The sequence below is a fragment of the Eubalaena glacialis genome, chromosome 14, assembly GCF_028564815.1.
Source record: "Eubalaena glacialis isolate mEubGla1 chromosome 14, mEubGla1.1.hap2.+ XY, whole genome shotgun sequence".
Taxonomy (NCBI): domain Eukaryota; kingdom Metazoa; phylum Chordata; class Mammalia; order Artiodactyla; family Balaenidae; genus Eubalaena; species Eubalaena glacialis.
This window is the reverse complement of record NC_083729.1, coordinates 93,907,164-93,928,189: the sequence shown is the minus strand read 5'-3', so window position 1 is coordinate 93,928,189 and position 21,026 is coordinate 93,907,164. Positions and strand designations below refer to the sequence as shown.

At 46.0% G+C, this 21,026-nt stretch overlaps 1 protein-coding gene across 7 annotated transcripts in view; it reads right to left on the bottom strand.

The window, feature by feature from the left end:
- CCDC138 (coiled-coil domain containing 138) overlaps positions 1–21,026 on the bottom strand; it is a 58,193-nt gene that overhangs the window by 1,376 nt on the left and 35,791 nt on the right. For 5 of the 7 annotated variants that reach the window (XM_061210594.1, XM_061210597.1, XM_061210595.1 and 2 more), the window contains 3 exons: positions 15,892–16,084; positions 8,723–8,899; positions 728–866 (listed from right to left, as the gene is read on the bottom strand). In XM_061210594.1, coding sequence (XP_061066577.1) covers positions 728–866; positions 8,723–8,899; positions 15,892–16,084 — 509 coding nt within the window. The remainder of the gene's footprint in view (positions 1–727; positions 867–8,722; positions 8,900–15,891; positions 16,085–21,026) is intronic. The other 2 variants (XM_061210599.1, XM_061210600.1) reach the window with 1 other exon arrangement.

Here is a 21,026-nt window from a genome sequence, read left to right as displayed (position 1 = left end):
AACAGAACAGACAGACCTGCGGTCACGCAACCACAAGTAATTTCAGGATGCGTTGTATTCACGATCCCTGCACGCTGAGGCCTGGCAAGATAGCCCGTTTCACTGCCATGGAGGTCACAGGCGAGGGGACGGGGGCGGGGTGGGCAGAGGAGCTGAACCGGCCCAACAATGCACTGTCATAAAAACGCAATGGACAGAAGGTGCTCAGAGGTGCCTCAAGAGAAACACTAGCGTATACAAGATTCCAGGAAAACACAGCTTAAAGTCTGTGTCCGTTTTTTATAATTTAAAAACTGGTTATACCAACGTGTGCATTGGGGAAAGAAGAAATATGAAAAGAAAGCCCTCAGTTCTTGCAATAAAACCAAACTAGTGGCAGTGGCATGCCCATGACAGTTTGTTACCAGCATCGTTTAAAATCTTTTCTGCCTGATTCATTCTCTTCCCTAAACTCACTGCAGCCAATAATAATGATCTACAAAATATATTTTTTTATCCTCTCCCTGATTTTCACCTGTTGCATCACAGAACACCAGTGTGCAGGAAGCTGTTCGAGGGTTCACTCTGTCACTAAGCGCGTGGTCTTGGATCAGTGTTAATATTCTACACATTTCTTGGAAACTTTGATTTAGTCATCACAGTTGAGCCACTACAGGATTCGGAAACATCTAAATGATCACAGTAAGATACGTTCTAATAAAAAATGTTAGAAATACGAAATTCTTACTTGATTTTGGACAGTTTCTGTAGGATGATGCTGAGCTTCTCTAGGATGTGGAGATCAAGCTTCGGGCCCCGGAGCAGCACCGAGCAGGTTCGGAAGAAGAGGGAGCAGCTACACACCTCCAGGAAGGGCTGCAGGAACCCTGCAAGACAGGCAGGTCCGTGGTGAGGGGCCAGCGCACCTGGGGACGGGGCTTACCAACACTGAATTGGGTTTTCATTCTTTCCCCTCTTAAACTATGGGGAAAAGTGCCATCATTTGAAGAATTAAAATACTACTGGCTCTTGCTGAACGATGCAAACCGAAGGTAAGACCATTTCCCCTGGTGTCAAACTTCCATTAAGCGGAATCTAGAAGAAAGTCCGTAAGAGGACGCTGTTTAAATACTTAGCGGTAAGAAATCCTGTTGGGGTAGTAATTTTTTAAAAACCCTAAATTTAAGAATTGCATTTACGTGCTAATGACAACTTACATAATCGCTGAATAGGAAAAAAACTTTTTAAAGCATAAAAGCAAAAGTGGGAAAGATTCATAAAAGAAAAGATTGAAAAATTTTATAAAGTAAAAAACTTAAATGTCTATGTAAAAGAAATTAGAACAAATTAAAAGGCGAATGCTCTAAAAAACAAAACAAAAGGGAAATGCCAAACTTGGTGGGGCGGGAATGGGGGGCAGAAATCTCCTCGTAATATATTTGCCAGAAGAATTGATACTTTACTATAAAAAGAGCTCTTATAAATCATTAAGAAAAAGATGGACCTAATATTTTTAGAAATGAGCAAAGGGTACAAGCAAGCAACTCACAACAGAACAAAAGCAGTAAAAATATTCAGCTCAGTATTGATGTAATGAAGTATCTGGAATTTGCCAAATTCGTATGAAAAGACTTAAGTGTGTATATCCTTTGACTCTGACAGAGACGTATACAAAGGTGTATGAAAAAGAGTCCCTGTAAAGTCTGTAACCGTGAAAACTGAAAGCTCCACTGAACAAAAAACAATGTGTAAAAATGCTTTCCAAGGTGTAAATCACTTATATTTGTAATTAGGGAAGCTTGGACAGAAACAAAAATCATACAATAACATTAAACTGTGGCCTTTAAAATAGTTAAATTCCCCTGTAAAACTCAGGGGCTCCCACAATGGAGACAGAACTTTATTTCAAGCACAAACCAGTGACTAAAGGACATAAGAATAAGAGAAATTTGCACTCATCATTCTTTTTGAGCACATAAGCACAGCCGGAAAGACTCTATGTCAGTATTTTGATGGTGTACTGAGTAAAATAAACTATTAAGTAGTGAAATTGGCAAAAGCCAAAATAACAGTCGGAGGAATGTTTTGGTAACAGGAAGTGAAAGCTGGTGCATGGAGACAAGGTCGGTGTGCCCTTTGCACGGGACCCCGAGGTGAGAAGCAGGAGGGGAAATGCACACCTCCCCACAGGAGTCCACCAAGTGTCTACATGTGTTTCGATCTCAGACACACAGACTCTTTCTGAAGAATGAACTTCAGGTTACGAGTATGGGGCACATAATCTGCAAATAGATTAAAAATACACCGAGAGTTGAAGCAGCTTCGTTAAGCAACGGTACACCTTCCTCGGTTCAGATCCTGAGACCCGTGGTGCAAGTCACTCTCAACCGGAAGGCTGACCACTGCACGGCTGACGAGTGAGGTCTGGGGAGAGGGACCAGTCCCCAGTCACTGCCGGAGCCACCTCTGGGGGTTCTCAACACTGCTACAGGCCACAGTATCAATGCTTTCCATTTAAAAGCCCCCAAAACACCTAAGAAAGTTATGATAGTTGTTTGTAAATTGCAAAAGTGTAAGAGAGTGCATCTCCCTTTATTTTGCTTTACTTTATGTGTAAATCAGGTCCTGGCATGAATAAAACACAGACATTTACAAGTAAGCACTTCCAAATAAAAGTGAACTTCCTTGTATGACCTCTGTAATGGAAAAAGGCCAAGACCATCCAAAGAGTTTAATATACCCGCATATTTTAAAAGTAAAGCTTATAGAGGTCTTTTAGAAGCAAAAGAGGTTCACTGGCTTGATTTCCAATCTCTCTTCTGACCTGTGAGGCAGACATTAAATAAGAGAAAGGAAATTCTAAGATTCATATATGCCTTAGGTTAGGTTTACCTATAAGGGTGAAACATTGTAGTCTTAACATTTTTTTCAGTACTACAGTGTTTAAATTAATTATATATTTTTTAAGCTTAGAAGAATTTCAATTTGAATACACGTGGCCAGTACGAGAGAGGAAAAGAAGAACCGAAGGCCCAAAAGGCCGGGTGATTCCTCTTCTAAACTTCACTGATGTCTTCACTGATTAAAATGGGAAGATAAAAGTGCTTGAGAGAATTTCTCTCCCCAACACCTAGTCATATGGATCAAAAATTGTAAAACAAATGAAACAAAAAACAAAAAACCTCATTTACAAAAACCAAACCCACACACAGACACAGGAAGGGGAGAAGTCCTCGTCACGACCTTAAAACTGGCAGCAGGCGGCCCAGGACAGAAGCACGAAGTTCCAGAGCAGGGCCTGAGCCCACCTCGACGCCCCTCTTCCGCAAGACACGGGGGAGGGGACACAACCTCGGGAATTCTCACCAACCCCCCCCCCCCAAAAACCCTCAGGGGAGCCACTGCCTCCTCTTCACTCTTCTGACAGGGAATCAACTGAAAACAAAGTCCCAGAGCGAACTGTACTGGGAACCAGCTGAAGCCAAGAGAATTTCTCTATGGGAACAGGACAACCATGCCTCCCACTAACTAGGTTAAATGAACCCAAACGAGATATTTTAGCAAAATCTGAGAAGTGAGAACACAGCCCTGAGAATCTGGCAAAGAGCATGTCACCACCAGAGCCACCGGCTACAGGAAAGAATGGATACATTAGGGAAAAGGGCCTTCAAACTGTGACACGGAAGGGAGAGAAAACCTGGGCTGGGACGAATGGTAGGCAGAGCGTAGAAGGCCCGTCCCGTCCACGAGGACAGGGAACCAGTCATCAGAGACAGATGAACCGGTTTGCAAGACAGAAATAGAGACACAGATGTAGAGAACAAACGTATGGACACCAAGCAGGAGGCAGGGTGGGGGGATGAACTGGGAGACTGGGATTGACAATATATACACTAATATGTGTAAAATAGATTTAAAAAAGAGAGAGAGAGACAGCACGTCAACTCGGTGAGCATGTTATAGCAATCAATCAACCAATCAATCAATCAATCGGAAAGGGATATAGCACACACAAGGCAGAGTCAAACCTAAAAGAAAACACAAAGAACAGAACAGTTTTCCACAAGAGTTCTGAAGTCTCAGTTAACCTAATAAGAACAAGGCTAGTCAATAAAATAAGAAAGAAAAGATGATAAACAACAGGATTTAAGAGATAGAGAATCAAAACACCACCATTAAAGAAGTAATAAATTAAAACATCAAGAAACCGAAAGGACAGAGCTGAAAATTAGATTACTATCATAACAATCCGATCATCACAAAGAGTGAAAACCAAAATGAAAGGACCAGAAAGAAGCCAAGATATGGAAAACCATCAAAAAAGATCCATGAGGACAACTAGTGTTCCTAACAATATAAAGTTAATAAAAGAAAAATATTACATGTTATGTTATATGTGAAATGCTAAGTGGACACAGAACTGAACCTGCAGATCCAACGAGCACAACAGCAACCCAGACAACATCCAAGGGCTACACCCTGGGCTTGAGGGAGGAAGCAGCCATCAACCACCCACGAGAGCAGCAGGGCACCACTGCTGGGAAGGCCGGGCTGCCCTCTGGCCTCTCGAGACAGCCGCGAAGCACCAAGTGCGACCCAGCATGAGCACTCAGATGGGACCTCCTTGAGTGTAGGCGCCCCAGCAGCGCTTCCCACACAACACGAAGCAGCCTCCACAGCACCTCCTAAACTGGGGAGTGCACACAGGCGAGGCAGCAAGACTAAGAGATCGTTCGGGGGCTTCCCTGGTGGCGCAGTGGCTAAGAATCCGCCTGCTAGTGCAGGGGACACGGGTTCGAGCCCCGGTCCGGGAAGATCACACATGCTGCGGAGCAACTAAGCCCGTGCGCCACAACTACTGAGCCCGTGTGCCACAACTACAGAAGCCTGCGCACCTAGAGCCTGTGCTCCGCAACAAGAAGCCACCGCAGTGAGAAGCCCGCGCACCACAACAAAGAGTAGCCCTGCTCGCCGCAACTAGAGAAAGCCCACGCTCAGCAATGAAGACCCAATGCAGCCAAAAATAAATAAATAAAACAAATTAATTAATTTAAAAAAAAGAGATCATTGAGAATTAAGAACAGAAATGCAGAGGCTGAAGTCAAAGGATTAATCCTGAGCCCTGAATGTGATTAAATGTAAAACTAACAAAAAGCAAAGAAGAAACTAGCATGAAGCAAATGTGCAGATTCTGCGGTCACAGGAAAGATACAAACTAAAGGGCCGGGAAGTGGAGGTGGGGAGAAGGAGAGAGCGGTGGTGCCAGTGCCCCTCCCTCCATGGCTGGGTGTCAGCACTGCCTAAACTGAGTGGTGCAACCAACAGGGCACACTTAAAAATGGTTAAAATGGGAGATTTTATGTTGTATATATTTTACAATAAAAAAGGTAAAATAGAGAGACTCGATGTCTTTCACCTTATTTCTTAACAGAAGGAACTTGTGATTATTTTTGACTCAACTCCGCTTCATTTTTCCTGTTAGATTAAGCACGTCTCATTAAATAACGTGTGTAACAAGCCCCCTGTGTTACAGTGTCTCCACCTGCCACCCACCCACCCGCCCCCCTCCTCCAAGGACACACGCACAGGACGGTGTCCGCAATCACATCCACCGAACGCTGATGATGGGTATTTCCAAATGACAAGGTTTCTGGGGATTTTTTTGGAAAAAACACTGAATGCTCTCTACAGTTCTTCCTTGCTTGAATTTTTTTTTTTTTTTGAGTACTGAAAGTTCATTTATATTTAATTTTCAAATTGTGGTTAAACATGCATAACATAAAATTTACCATTTTAACCATTTATAAAAGTGTAGTCTTTGTTAGTGTGAAGTGCATTCACGCCGTTGGGCAAACATCCCCCCGATCCCCGCCCCCCCCCCGAGCTGTTCATCTTCCCCAGCTGACTCTGTCCCCGTGAAACACTAGCCACCCCTCCAGCCTCTGCCCCCACCATCCTACTTCCTGTCTCTATACATCTGATGATTCTAGGGCTCTCACATGAGTGGAATCATACAGGATTTAGCCTTCTGTATCTGCTTTATTGCACTGAGCATAATGTCCTCAAGGCTCATCCAAGGTGTAGCAGGTGCCAGAATTTCCTTCCTTTTTAAGGCTGAATAATATTCCATTGTGTGCAGACCACACTTTCTCTTGCTGCCTTCAAGATTCTCTGTCTTTGACTTTTGACAGTTTAATATCATGTGTCTCCGTGTGGGTCTCTTTGGGTTTATCCTGAACTTCACTGAGCTTTGGAATTTGGTTAGCTTCTTAGATTTGTAAAACCATGTCTTTCCTCAAATTGGTAAGCTTTCAGCCATATTGTTTCATAGCGCCTGCATGAATTCTCTTAGCTGGATCTTCTGGGTAACTTGCTGCAGCTTCTCCATCGCACTTGCTGCTTCCTCGCGTACTTTTATGTTATGGAGGCGGCTTCTTTCCTGAAACCTCATGAACCAACCTCGGCTGGCTTCAGACTTTTCTCCTGCAGCTTCCTCACCTCTCAGCCTTCACAGAATTGAAGAGAGTCAGGGCCTTGCTCTGGATTAGGCTTTGCCTTAAGGGAATGTGGTGGCTGGTTTGATCTTCTATGCAGACACCGAGACTTTCTGCAATCAGCAAGAAGGCTATTTTGCTTTCTTATCATCTGTGTGTTCGCTGGAGGAGCACTTTTAATTTCCTTCGAGAACTTTTCCTTTGCACTCACAGCTCGGCTAAGTGTTTGTTGCAAGAAGCCTGCCTTGAGGCCTATCTTGGCTTTCGACATGCCTTCCTCACTAAGCTTCATCATTTCTAGCTTTTGATTTAAAGTGAGAGACGTTTGAGTCTTCCTTTCACTTGAACACTTAGAGGCCATTGTAGGGTATCAATTGGCCTAACTTCAATACTGTCGTGTGGCAGGGAAGCGTGGCCGGCAGAGCAGTCAGAACACACACATTAGTAAGTTCACCATCTTCTAAGGGTGCAGTTCATGGCCCCCCCAAACCATTACAAGAGTAACATCAAAGACCACTGATCACAGATCACCGTAACAAATATAATAATAATGAAAAAGTTTGAAACACTGTGAGAATTACCAAAATGTGACACAGAGACAGGAAGTGAGCAAATGCTGGGGGAAAAATGGTGCCAACAGACCTGCTCAAGGCAGGGTTGCCACAAACCTTCAGTATGTTTAAAAATAAATAAATAAATAAAAGAGTGCTTGCAAAAAGCACAATAGAGAAGGGTGTGCTTGCAAATGTACGTATTTTTGGATACTAAGACTTCCTGGCTTTTTGCCAGTTTCCGAATTTCTATTACTTTTATAATAAAAGTAAATTATACTTAAAAAAAACAAGGTGTGCAAAACGTACTCAAATACATCGCTGCCATTCAGGTGTGTCACCTTGGACAAGGTGGATTCTGGGGCACGCAAGAGAATAAACTAACAATACAAACACAAACTTAAATGTTCTATTTAAACTACGTCTGACAAGAACAGGAAAGTGTTCTTTAAAATAAAGTAAGACTCATGTTCTTACACAGCTAAACCCAGAGAAGTAACAGCTTTCACCACTGACAGGAAGGAAAAAAAGAAACCGCAGAGTAGTTTTCTAAAAGCACATTGCTCAGTTATTGTATGATTTACATTCACGCCCCAAACAGATGATCAGAAGCCCTCAATCTAAAAGTGACAGTGTGCTCACAATACGTATGTTCAGGTAAATCAACGCAGACCTCAACTTACACTCACGGAAACGCGCCACAGCAGCTTCCAAAGAACTCTGCCTGCACAGCGAAGGGCACCCCTCATGCTCGGGGAGCAGCGGGGGTGGGCGGAGAAGGGACCCTGCAGCAGCAGGGGCCCAGGACGGGCGGAGCTCCTACCGCTTCTCCACCTCCGCACCAAGGAACAGTCTTCTTGAGCTTCCCACCCAGCGCCGGGAACCCAGCACACTTTCCCCAAACACTGTCACGACAGTCAGTAAACAAGGCGGCCACCCGACTAGGTGGCTCCAGTCCCCCCAGGTCACAGCCCACCAGACAGAGCAGAACCCAACCAGAATCTGAGAAACCGAACTCAAGAACGATCCTAACAGCCAAATGAGGCAAACGTTATATTAGAGACAAATACACAGCTGCTTCGCTTTCCTTCTGTGTCTTGCCTACAAACCCTCTGCCCGAGGCCGGCCACCGGGCACCCGCCCTCGCGCGCTCACTCCCTGGCGGAGCTCGGGCTTCCCGTCTGCGGTCTCTGCTTCCTGAAAGGCATAATCAGAAATGCAACACAGGGAAGAGGAGCAGCTCCACGTGAAAAAGAATGGCCGAAGCTAAATGGCTGCTTCGTACAAGTCAAGAGCTTACCTGGGGTCCAAACAACAAGGCAGCCAAAGCGAATCAGAGCACCCGGGCTGGGTGAGGAGCCACCACCCGCAAGTCGGAAGAGCGCGTTACACCAGCACTACCACCGGAGGGAACCGGGTCCCCACCCCCCTGCCGGTGGGGGCGTGTCTGAGGGCCCCGCTCCCCCCCAGCCTCAGGGACGACACGGGACACAGAGCGCAGAGAGAGGCTCGAGGACGGGGGTGACGCTGCAGAGCGAATCCGCGCAGCCGGGGCCCCTGGAAACCGTGCCGAGTTAGTGGCGATGTGGACGAAGGGTCGGGGTGGGACTAAAGACTCTACCGCACAGCATGTAGGGTGTAAGAGGCCCCAGGGCCTGACCCGCAGAGCCACACTTTCAGGACGGATGTGACACTCACTGGATTCCACTGTCATCTGCAGCAGGCTGTCGATGGCGCTGGACAGGAGCCCTTTGCTGGAGACCTTCAGGTGGCTCAGTACCACCGGGACAGCCTGGCACTCCAAGAACAGGTTCTTCCCTTCATCCGCCTTCAAGTCCAGACACAGGGAGTCAAACGCCTGCGCCAGGTGGTCGGCTGAAAGACAGGGCGCCAAACAGCGCTGCGTCAGTGGTCCAGCTGGTAACAGACGCGGACGGCAGGAAGGGAACACCGCCACTCCACGGATCCAAGAGGAAAGGAAAAACTGCACGACCAGAGGCGACAGGCTGAAGGCAAACGGGGAGAGGCATTCCATTATGACAGGGCAAATGTCGTTCAGAATTTCCCTACTGTAACGCTGAAGTCACAATAAACACCATTCCTTTTTTATATCAAGAAAGAAAACAATGGATGTGTAATAGTAAATACCACAAGTAATGTTCGTTCCCATATCTGATTGTAACTACCACATGCTTCCACAAATCTCAACAGCATTAGTACCGTGATCTTGACAAGGCTCCTGAGATGACGTTTTCTTGCTACTGCTGCCACACGGTCACCTGTTTCAAAATGTAAGTTTATACAAACGTGCTCAATGGGTTTTAAACGAGGGTTTCTGCCTTCTGATCCAGACCAAACAGGAGCCCCTCAAAGAGCCTCAGGAGACTGACCTGCCCGGGGTCTCTTGTGATGCCTCCACCGTGACGAATGGCTGGAGGTCCGACCATGGCCGACGCAGGGATGGCACCTGCGGTCAGGAGCCCTGGAACGTTCTCCAAGATGTTCCACGGGTGACCGGGAAGCACTGATGTGGCCGGGATCAACGCAGGTGAGTTAAGATGCTTCGATGGCTACAACAATTCACACCGCGCTTTCAAGTGTGCAAGAACATTCCAGTTTTCTAAAACTCCTTCAACACACTATTCGGAGCAACAGAAACTGTTCATGCTGTTCACGCACTAGTGAGTTAATTTTTCTGCTGAAAGTTCTGTTTAAAGAAGGCTCAGAAGTGTTCTGAAACACACTGAAAATATGATAGGATCACCACTAAAATTCCTGTCCTCTGGCCTCAGGTTTTGTCTCTTCTTTGCTGTCCATGCTACGTAAACTAAAGAAATAATTAGAACCCTAATTACTAAGAATGAGAAGCTGCTGGGACTTCCCTGGTGGCGCAGCGGTTAGGAATCCGCCTGCCAATGCAGGGGACACGGGTTCGAGCCCTGATCCGGGATGATCCCACATGCTGCGGAGCAGCTAAGCCCGTGTGCCACAACTACTGAGCCCGCGTGCCACAACTACTGAAGCCTGTGCACCTAGAGCCCGTGCTCCGCAACAAGAGAAGCCACCGCAATGAGAAGCCCGCGCACCGCAACGAAAAGTGGTCCCCGCTCACCGCAGCTAGAGAAAGCCTGCGCGCAGCAACGAAGACCCAACACAGCCAAAAATAAATAAATAAATAAATTTATTTAAAAAAAGAATGAGAAGCTGGGAATAACCTGTGTGAAATTAAAACACATGTGAAAGAATTTTTAGAACTTAAGATCTGTGCCTCTGCGTCAATTTATAACACACTTCATCTTTACTTCTAGTAGCATCTAGCCCAAGGCACACTACTGCACTTAACTTCTGAGCTTCACAGAGCACTGCAAAGCGACCGTGTATCTAGGTCGGCAAAGCTGCAGCTGCTCTCCGGAGCTGCCTTGCTGAGGCAGGAGAGCGCAGACGGCCCCTCCCGGGGACAAGCACCTCTATCGGTGCCGCCCCGCTGCATCTGACACTAAGTCCTCTCCCTTCTCATTCGGCATTGCCTCAGATTAAACAGGCCGACGGCTGCACGATACAGCAGGTTTGCAAACTTAAAAAGTAGTAGTCCTTTATTAATTTGGAGGGGGTAGAAAGAGGGTATTCGGTTATTTTTTTAAAGTGGTCTAATCTTTCGGGGGAAATTAAAAGTTACCTCCTTACTTTAATTTCCCTAATAATGAAGATTTCCTAAAAACCAATTTAACCTCTAAGAGTGTTCTAAAAAAGTTTAGTTACCACCTGTGCCAAACCTGGTTTCTTTCTATACACATGCCGTACTACGGAATGTCTAAGAAACGTCCCGACGTTCAACGAGACCACCTTTTAGTCCTGATCAGAGGCCATCGGTGGGCGACGGCTGGCTCGAGAGGATCGCATCGAGTCTGGGCAGCGACTCCGCCTCTGCGGCCGGGCCCACCTGGGACTGGGACCGCAGAAGGCGGCAGAGACGGCCTGGGGCTCCCTCGCTCCAGCCGGGCAGCCCCTGGTGCGGTGTAGACAGGAGCAGGCGAGGGGCCGCGTGGGGGAGGAGCCCAGCCCAGCCCCGCCCAGCCTCCCAGCGGAGCTGAGCCCAAAGAACCAAGGGTTTGCATGGTCCGTATGAGCAGCGACAGAAACCCAACGGCATCCAACAGATCGAGTCTGTCTCAGGTGAAACCAGCCCTGAGCGGTTTAGTAACAGCAGATAGTAATGACGGCCACGACGAGAGTGGCGAGCGTACTGCTTGGGGGCCTGCTGGACGCCAGACTCTTTGCTAAACCTTCTCATTCCATCTTCAGAACACAACGTCGTCGCGGTGGAAACACAGAAAAGGGAGGGGCCGATGCTGCACACCACTGACGGGGCTGAGCCTGCGGCTGCAGAGCTGGGCTCTCACCTGCCGGTCACGCTGCCGCCTCCCCAGGCCAAGCCTTCCTGCCCCTGAGCAGGGCAGTCACCCCGCACCCCTCTAAGCCTGAGGGGTGAGGGCATAATCACAGGCACACAAACCCACGCAGGTCGAGGGCCGAGATGGGTAGGGCAGGACCACAGAACAAGCCCTGACGCACGCGTTAAGTCAGACAGGAGAGGCTGTCCCCAAGACAGGTAATCCCAGCAGGTAAGATTCTTATCACTTCTTCTAATCCTCGTATCCTTACACGGATCAAGCGAGTGTGCATGCAAGGAGAGTTGTATTAAAATGTTTCACGCTGATTCCCACACCTATGCATTATCATTGTTGATGACACAGGACATTTCTCTGTCCTCGAGAAAGATCTGGCTCCCTTACAGTTTGTTCTTCTGTAAAAATGACAACCCCACGTCCCTCCTCAGATACCCGTGGGGAGTAACCCTGAAACCACCGTGTGTGGCTAGAAAAAGACCGGCAACAGCGTGAGAACCCACCCACTTTCTCCACCATCGCAGACAGCACACCAGCAACCTGGGACTTCCTTCCCTTTTGAACTGTTTCCTGACAATAAGTCTTATTAAAGGTGATGATACATCTTGGTGGCTCCTGAAACCAGAATGCACTTCAAAAGTGATCATAAATTACAGTGCAATCAAAGCTGTACATGTCCCCTCCGGTGGCACATCCCCCGATCACTTAGCTTTGTGTGACGGGTCTGAGGTCGCAGCTCACAGTGAATGTCGGAGAGCCGCACAGCAGTGACGGAGGGCACAGGCTTAGCCTCCACGTATCACCTGCAGGACGGAGGTGAGAGAACGCTGACCCCTCGCCACCCTGCTGGAAGGGTCAGAGCAGCCAGTATGCAGCGCTTAGCCCAGGACAGCAGGCGCTGTGGAGGCGTTTGCTATTATTACCTCTTTGATGGTCTCGGGAAGTCACACTGGAGGGTCACGAGGTGGGCTTTAGAAACGGACAGAGCTGAGCTGAACCACGCTGTCAAACACTGCTGTGTGGCCCTGGCACAAAGGTCTAGGCTCTGTGGCCTAATAACCACTCAAATGGGGATAACCATATTCAGACAACATACAAGGGGCTTGACATGACAGTGTCAAATCCACACCAAGGATCACTACCTGCGTCGATTCTCAGGAACAATCTACCCACACTGTCCAGTCAATGGAACAGGAAATCACCTTACAGACCCACATATGTTTGGGTTATTAAGCATTTAATATTATGTGTATTATCCAACACATCTATGCTCCACTGTTTCTACTAAATTTACCGATCTTGTAACAGACACTTCTATTTTATAAGTAGGAAATGTCCTCTCACCAAGTCTACTGTTTAATTTAAGAGCTTTTCTTACGTTTACTTCTTTCCTCCTCCCGGAACTTGCTGCAGTGCGCGGCAAGACAGCGTGCCTCAATCCCCTTTCCCCACACTTGCACCACCGCCCCTAACGGCGCTTCCCAGATGCCCTCCTGCTCTCCTGGCTCTTCCTCGGCTTTCTGGCTGAGACCCAACAGCCCCCTTCTAGCCCTCAGGACCTCTCTGGGGCACCTGACAAATGAAGGCTGACAGGGAACCAGGGGACCAGCTCCACAGGGACTGGCTTATGATTCTATGTTCTTGAAAAACTGACTTGGGGGCTTCCCTGGTGGCGCAGCGGTTGAGAATCTGCCTGCTAATGCAGGGGACACGGGTTCGAGCCCTGGTCCGGGAAGATCCCACATGCCGCGGAGCAACTGGGCCCGTGAGCCACAACTACTGAGCCTGTGCATCTGGAGCTTGTGCTCCGCAACAAGAGAGGCCGTGATAGTGAGAGGCCCGCGCACCGCGATGAAGAGTGGCCCCCGCTTGCCGCAACTACAGAAAGCCCTCGCACAGAAACGAAGACCCAGCACAGCCAAAAATAAATATAAATAAATAAAAATTTAAAAAAAAAGAATGGTAGCAAAACAAATTATTAATATAGATTCCAGATTTAAAAAAAAAAAAAACTGACTTGGACCAGGAAGCAATCAAATTCATTAATTCAGTAAGTCCACATGAAGTGCCAGTTGTGTGTCAATTCTGAACTATTTTCCTATTATCATGTTTTATATCAATATTACTCATTTTTTATTACACATCACAATTGTTTTAAAATCTGCTAAGGCAAGCCTCTGCCCCAGTGCTGCTATTTCACTTGTTTCCTTTAAATTATCACACTCACTGCAAATATTTTTTCAAATAAACTTTTCTACTACTCTCTCAACTTACACAAACCATATTGGAATTTTAATTGGTATCATTAGATGCAGCCACCTGGGGTGTCTTACAGATTTTAATACTCTTGGTCTTCCCGGGTAAGAAGAATAAAAGTCCTTTATTTCTGCCCTTTAACTTCGGCGATAATCTTTATCAACCTGTTCATTCACCCATTATTTACCAAATCTTTACTTATGTCCTGTTATATTTCACAACTTATGTCCTGTTATATTTCACAACAGATGAGATTTTACAGACACCATGTTAGATTAATATCCACATTTTTTACATTATTTTGTTTCGCTTACATGAACAAGATCTTTTTTCACACATTACAGCTGCTTGTTACTGATGGTCACGGTAGTTACGCTCTGGTCACGATAGTAGTCAAAATCAACAGATTTTTGTGAATTTCCTCTGGAGCCCATTTTCTGAAACCCAGATTAGGCCTTAGTCCACTCGGGCTGCTGTAACAAAATGCCAGAGACTGGACGGCTGGGAAAGGACAGAAGCGTCCTGCTCGCGGCTCTGGGAGTCTGAGGTCGAGGTGCTGGCCGGTTTGGTGTTTGGCGAGGGCCCTCCTCCCCCTTCACGGTCTTCTTGCTGTGTCCTCGCGTGGTGGAGGCCCGAGGGAGCTCTGTGGGGTCTTGTTCATCAGGGCACCACCCTCACAACCTGAGCGCCTCCCAAAGGCCCATCTCCTGACACCACCTCCCTGGGGATTAGGGTCTCCTCATGTGAACTTTGAGGGCGACACACATTCAGACCACAGCACACTGATCTCTCAGCCAGTTTCTCTGTCTGACTTACACAGAGTACCCATGAGTTACCAGTTTTCTCTATTCCTTTCCAATGTTCATCCCCGTTTAAGGTCACCGCAGGTGGTCAGCACGTCCAATACTGTGCTGCACAGAAGGGGGACAGGAGGCACCGAGTCCCTTCCTGCTTATTTCTCCTTTCCATTCGTTTCATCGGTAATGAGTATCACCTTGTATCAAATGACGCTATCATGTATGTTGACACGTGGTGAACTCTGGCTTGGGCTAATACCCCTTCTCACAAGCAACCTTTCAGACCGTCACCACCCGATCTGTTAGAACTCTGGGAACCGTAACCACAAGGAAGAAAATAACTAACACAGACGCACAGTTTGGTTCTTCCCTTAAATTCCTTACAATCAGGAGAATACACTTCAGAGGAAGTAGTCAAAATAATTTACCACCACTGCGCACTTAAAAAAACAACCCCCTAGACTGAGTTATATAATTTAATAGGGACGATAGAAAGATGGTCTATTTATTGTTTGACTACATTGGTATCACTCACCTTAACACAAATTCTCACATTTAATAATCCAAAAAAGATAACTACTTAGAGCTGTATTTCAAAACTGTACTAAAAATGGCCAACTTTGATGGAAACATTTTTTTTTTTGGCCGTGCGGCATGCAGGACCTTAGTTCCTCAACCAGGGATTGAACCCGCGCCCCCTTGCAGTGGAAGCGCGGGGCCTTAACCACTGGACCGCCAGGGAAGTCCCTGAAGGAAACATTTTTAATGCATTCATTTCCTCGTTCCCTCGTATACATCAAGCACCAGGCTGGGTGCGGGGTGTGCAGTGGGCAACAAGGCGGTAAACTTACACACGAGTGTGGGGGCTGAGAAACTTTTTCTGTGAAGGGCCACATAATAACTTTATAGGCTCTGGAGGGCAGGCTGTCTCTGTTGCCAACTACTCAGCTCTGTTGTTATACGGCAAAAACAGAGACAACAGGAAACAAATGAATATATAACTGTGTTCAAATAAAACTTTATTGACAAAACAGGTGGTGGGCCACATTTGGCCCATGGGCTCTAGTCTGCCAAGCGCTGCTCTAGTGGGAATCAGTAAACTATTAATCGCAATCTCAATACCATGTGGGAAACGCAAGGGCGGTGGCAGCAAAGGTTGCTATGGGCACGTGATCTAAGAGCATCAACAAGGGCCTCTGGGAGGGGCAACAAAGCCAACCCGCCACTCATTTTTCTCAAATTCAGCAATTAAAGTAGTTTTTCACAATGGGTCACCAGTATAAAACAACTTCAAAGCTCATTCTGAAAATGTAAAATATATTTAACTACGTAAGAACTGCTCCACTCCAGAGGGTTCTCTTCTGGTTACTGACAAGAAATTATAACACAAGCACATCCGAAAGCTTACCTTGTGTGACTGTTTTGAGAACAATTAAAGTTGATAAAAATCTCAGTGGTAAACTGGAGCTCTTAAAGAAAGCAGCTGTCTTCGGTTTACTCTCCACAGAATGCTCGAAAGAATTATCCTGAAGGCCCTTAGTCACTACTCCTTTGAATATGTCTTCACCCAATCTCCTCAATGTTGACGTCATAGTCGAATGCTGTTAAAAACATGTACTATCTTAGTACACTTACTCATGTTCAGAAAATATGTATTTTAAATACTACAATCCAATATATGAACTAAAAATAAGCCAATCTTTTGCTAACTAAAAACAGATTAAATGGAGATGAAAATATGCAAGACTGGAAAGCAGTAATTTTATAATCAACTTTAAAAAATTATTTATACTACATATTTCTCTAAAAGAAATGGGTACAACTAAGAAATTAGAAACAGTAATTTCCAAAGAATTAAATTAGGAGAAGCACTATGACAAGATTCCATTTCAAAACATTTTAGAGCAGATCATGAGAGATCTCTGGCACAGAGCAGCCAAAGGAACAGGGGGAGGTCCGTGGTCTGTGCTGCCCACCTTCACCACTGCTGGTGAAGAGCCCAGCATCCCACAGTGCTGGCTCACACGCGATCATCTAGCGCCTCGCTGCTTTATAGCCCAGTCAGACTGTAAATGTCACCATGATTGCGATACATTTTATCAATTTCAGAAGAATAAAATGCTGGGTTAGAATCATGGACAATTCTCTGGGCGAATCAACTCAAACAAGAAAATGAGCAAAACAGAAATGATGGCATATTAACTACCTCTAAAACAACACAGGCTCTGACGGTTTTCCACAAATACGGTAAGAAGCCAACACAGGAAAAGCATTCAAACTGCTGCAGATGGGAGTGCTGAAGCCACACTCAGAAATAACTTAAAATTCCCTTTGTTATAAACCCATTCTCCAAACCCATATCACTGACTTTTGTAACAGCTTCCCCCATCTTCTGGGGATTTCTGACCCATCTGTGCCCAAATCAGCACTGATCTTGCAATGTGGATAAAAAGTATCAGCTCTAGAATTTCTGCACATAAAATCAGAGACAGATATACTGAGATTTTATGAGTGTCAGAGGCCAAATGATTTGGTGGTGAGTCGCACAAGCAGTGCCATCTAATTCTCATATATTATCAATAAGCTTTTGATATCATTAGGAAGAGATAATACATTTGTGCTTTAAAGCCTCAGTGTAAAAAGGTAATAGAAGAAAATATTTCAAAATCCTACTCAGAATAATGCATTAGAAAGACAGGATTAAGGGAATTTTGCTTATGTTTAAAAATAAGCTTTTTGTTTTCTTAAACGTATGTTGATACTACTTCCCTCTAAGTGGAAACAGAAGAGAAACCAAAGTCTTTGCTGAAGAACAACATGAGGTCTCATGCATCTGTGCTCAGTGTGGCCCAGGACCTGCCTCTGGGGCTCGCTTGTCCCAGGACTTCAACCATATTTTGTAGGACAGGTTGCCTTCTCTACTATAAGGCAAAAAACATGTCAAAAACAACTTTGACCCCCCCAGGTTCACAAATTTTTTAAAATAGAAAATAAGATTTCTGGCCACAAGACTGAGTAGGTATTACCTCCCCCTAGTCTTCCTGCTCTGAGGACAACTAAACCTCCTGGACACTGTACAGAAAACCACCACCAGATGACTAAAAGGCGGACAGAAGAAAGCAGGCTGGCTGGGGCCCCAAACACCCAATACGGCTTCAGACTTCCCAGATCTGGAGCCGAAAAAGCGGCCACCAAAGGACAGAGTATGCCCACCCTAACGCCAAGCGCTGCTCTCTGGCCACAGGGGGGAAAGGGCAGGCCTGCGAGACAAAAAACGTGCAGACAAAACTGCGCTCCAGCCAAACACCACAGAACAGCCTGTGGCCCAGGCCCCCAAAGCCAGCAAGGTCGTCAGGAAGGCGGGGACTCCCACCCCCGCCAGGCGGAACGGCAGCGTCAGCGGAGGCCACGCGGGAGCAGTGAGGCGCCCCCAGCCCCGCCCCGGGTAGGGAGGGGCCCAGACCCCCCCCCACAGCCTCCCATGGCCACACAGGCTGGCGGGGAACCGGGGCTTTGACTGAGGAGGCCCCTCGTCTGCAGAGCAGTGCCAGCCAGGCGAGACAAAATGTTTACTAACATCCGGAGTCTCATGACACAATGCCGGAATGTCCAGTTTCCAACAGAGAATCACTAATCACACCAGGAGGACCTCAAACTGAATGAAAAAGGAAGACCAATACCTGCCGACACCAACATGACAAACACGCTAGAGGAGCTGTGACGAAATGAGAAATTACAGACATTTTTGAAACAAATGAAGAAAAAAACAGAAAATCTCATCAAAGAAAAAGAAAGTCGTACCAAAGAAAACGTAAAGAAGAACCAAATAGAAATTTCATAACTGAAAACACAACAACCAAAACAAAACACTCATTGAACAGCCTGAACAGCAGAACAGAGAGAACAGAGGGAAGAATCAGTTAAGTGGACAATACAATAACAGAAACTGCCCAATCTGAACAGAAAGAAGAAAAAAAAACTGAGGGAAAAAAATAGAGACTCAAGAAACTGAGGGACTGTCACAAAAGCTGTGACAGCGACGACAATCAGAACCCTGAAAGCAGCAGAAAGCCAAGCGGGGCCAAAGGAACAGCTGAAGGACGGCGGCTGGAAACTCGGCAGATTCAGCAGAAAACCATCTACAGAGGTTGAGGGAGCTGAGCAAGCCCCAAAGAGGACAGACCCAGAGATCAATGAGACACAGCACAGCCAAACTCATGAAAACTGAAGAAAGAGAACAAAACTGAAGAAAGAGAACAAAACTGAAAGCGGTGTCAGAGAAATGAACATATATGGGAAAGCAATTCAAATGGCAGCAGACTTATTAACAGAAACCACAGAAACTGACTAAAAGGAATTGGCACATTTTTCAAATGCTGCAAGAAAAGAAATGTCATCCCCAAATCTGATATCCAGTGAAAATATGCTTTAGAAATAAATGATGGGGAAATCAGAGCATTCTAAGATGAAGGAAAAGCTTCTGCACAGCAAAGGAAACCGTAAACAAGATGAAAAGACAACCCTCAGAATGTGAGAAAATATTTGCAAACGAAGCAACCGACAAGACATTAACCTCCAAAATATACAAACAGCTCAGCAACTCAATAGCAAAAAAACAAACAACCCAATCAAAAAATGGACAGAAGATCTAAATAGACATTTCACCAAGGAAGACAGACAGATGGCCAAAAGGCACATGAAAAGATGGTCAACATCACTAATTATTGGAGAAATGCAAATCAAAACTACAATGAAGTATCATGTCACACCGGTCAGAATGGCCATCATCAAAAAATCTACAAACAATAAATGCTGGAGAGGGTGTGGAGAAAAGGGAACCCTCTTACACTGTTGGTGGGAATGTAAATTGGTACAGTCACTATGGAGAACAGTATGGAGGTTCCTTAAAAAACTAAAAATAGAGCTACCATATGACCCAACAATCCCACTACTGGGCATATATCCCGAGAAAACCACAATTCAAAAAGACACATGCGCCCCAGTGTTCACTGCAGCACTATTTACAATAGCCAGGACATGGAAACAACCTAAATGTCCACTGACAGAAGAATGGATAAAGAAGATGTGGTATATATATATATACAGTGGAATACTGCTCAGCCATAAAAAGGGATGAAATAATGCCATTTGTAGCAACACGGGTGGACCTGGAGATTATCACACTAAGTGAAGTTAAGTCAGACAAAGAAAAACAAATATATGATATTGCTTATATGTGGAATCTAAAAAGAAAAAAAAAATGATACAAATGAACTTATTTACAAAACAGAAACAGACTCACTGACTTAGAAAACAAACTTATGGTTACCAAAGGGGAAAGGTTGGGGCAATAAATTGGGAGTTTGGGATTAGCATATACCTACTACTACATATAAAATAAATAAACAATAAGGACCTACTGTATAGCATAGGGAACTCTGCTCAATATTCTGTAATAACCTAAATGGGAAAAGAATTTTAAAAGGAATAGATACATGTATATGTAGAACTGAATCACTATGCTGTAGATGTGACAATAACACAACACTGTTAATCAACTATACTCCAACATAAAATAAAAATTAAATTAAAGAAAAAAAAAAAGAAAAGCAAGACAGCTTGTCACCAGACTGCCTAAGGGAAGTTATCCAAACAGGAGAGATGGAAGAAGGAGCCTCGGAACATCGGCAAGGAAGAGCACGGTGGGCTCAAACACGGGTGAGCAGACAGACTTCCCTGCTCATCTTGAAGTCGTGTGTGACAGCTGAAGCAAAAATGGTAACACTGTCCAGTGTTAGATTTGTCCTCAAGAAAACCTACTTTACCAGAGCCTAACCTACTGGAGTTTTATCGGAGTCTAATCAGACTAGGGGAAGGGAAATGACACCCAACTCCAGTGAACTCTACGCTCCTGCCCCACCTCAGGGGCAGAAGACCCGAGAGGCACCTGTGAAATTCACAGGCCAGGGACACGCGCGCCCTGGAAGACTGAGACTTGATCACACAGCCACAGAGCACTCCCCTCCACACACCTGCCACCACAGCACTAAAGGCCTGTTTGCAGCAGCTCCGGTGCACAGTACGGCATGTCCAGGTAGCAAGAAAGAATGACAAGGCACACCAAAAGGCAAAACACAGTTTGAAAAGCCAGAGCAAGCAACAGAATCAGACCCAAATACAGTAGGAATGTTGGAATAATCAGACTGGGAATTTAAAACAACTATGATTAACATGCCAAGAGCTCTAATAGAGAAAGGAGACAACATAAAAGAATAGATGGGGGGCTTCCCTGGTAGCGCAGTGGTTGAGGATCTGCCTGCCAATGCAGGGGACACGGGTTCGAGCCCTGGTCTGGGAGGATCCCACATGCCGCGGAGCAACTGGGCCTGTGAGCCACAACTACTGAGCTCGCGCGTCTGGAGCCTGTGCTCCGCAACAAGAGAGGCCGCGATAGTGAGAGGCCCGCGCACCGCGATGAAGAGTGGCCCCCGCTCGCCGCAGCTGGGGGAAGCCCTCGCACAGAAACGAGGACCCAACACAGCC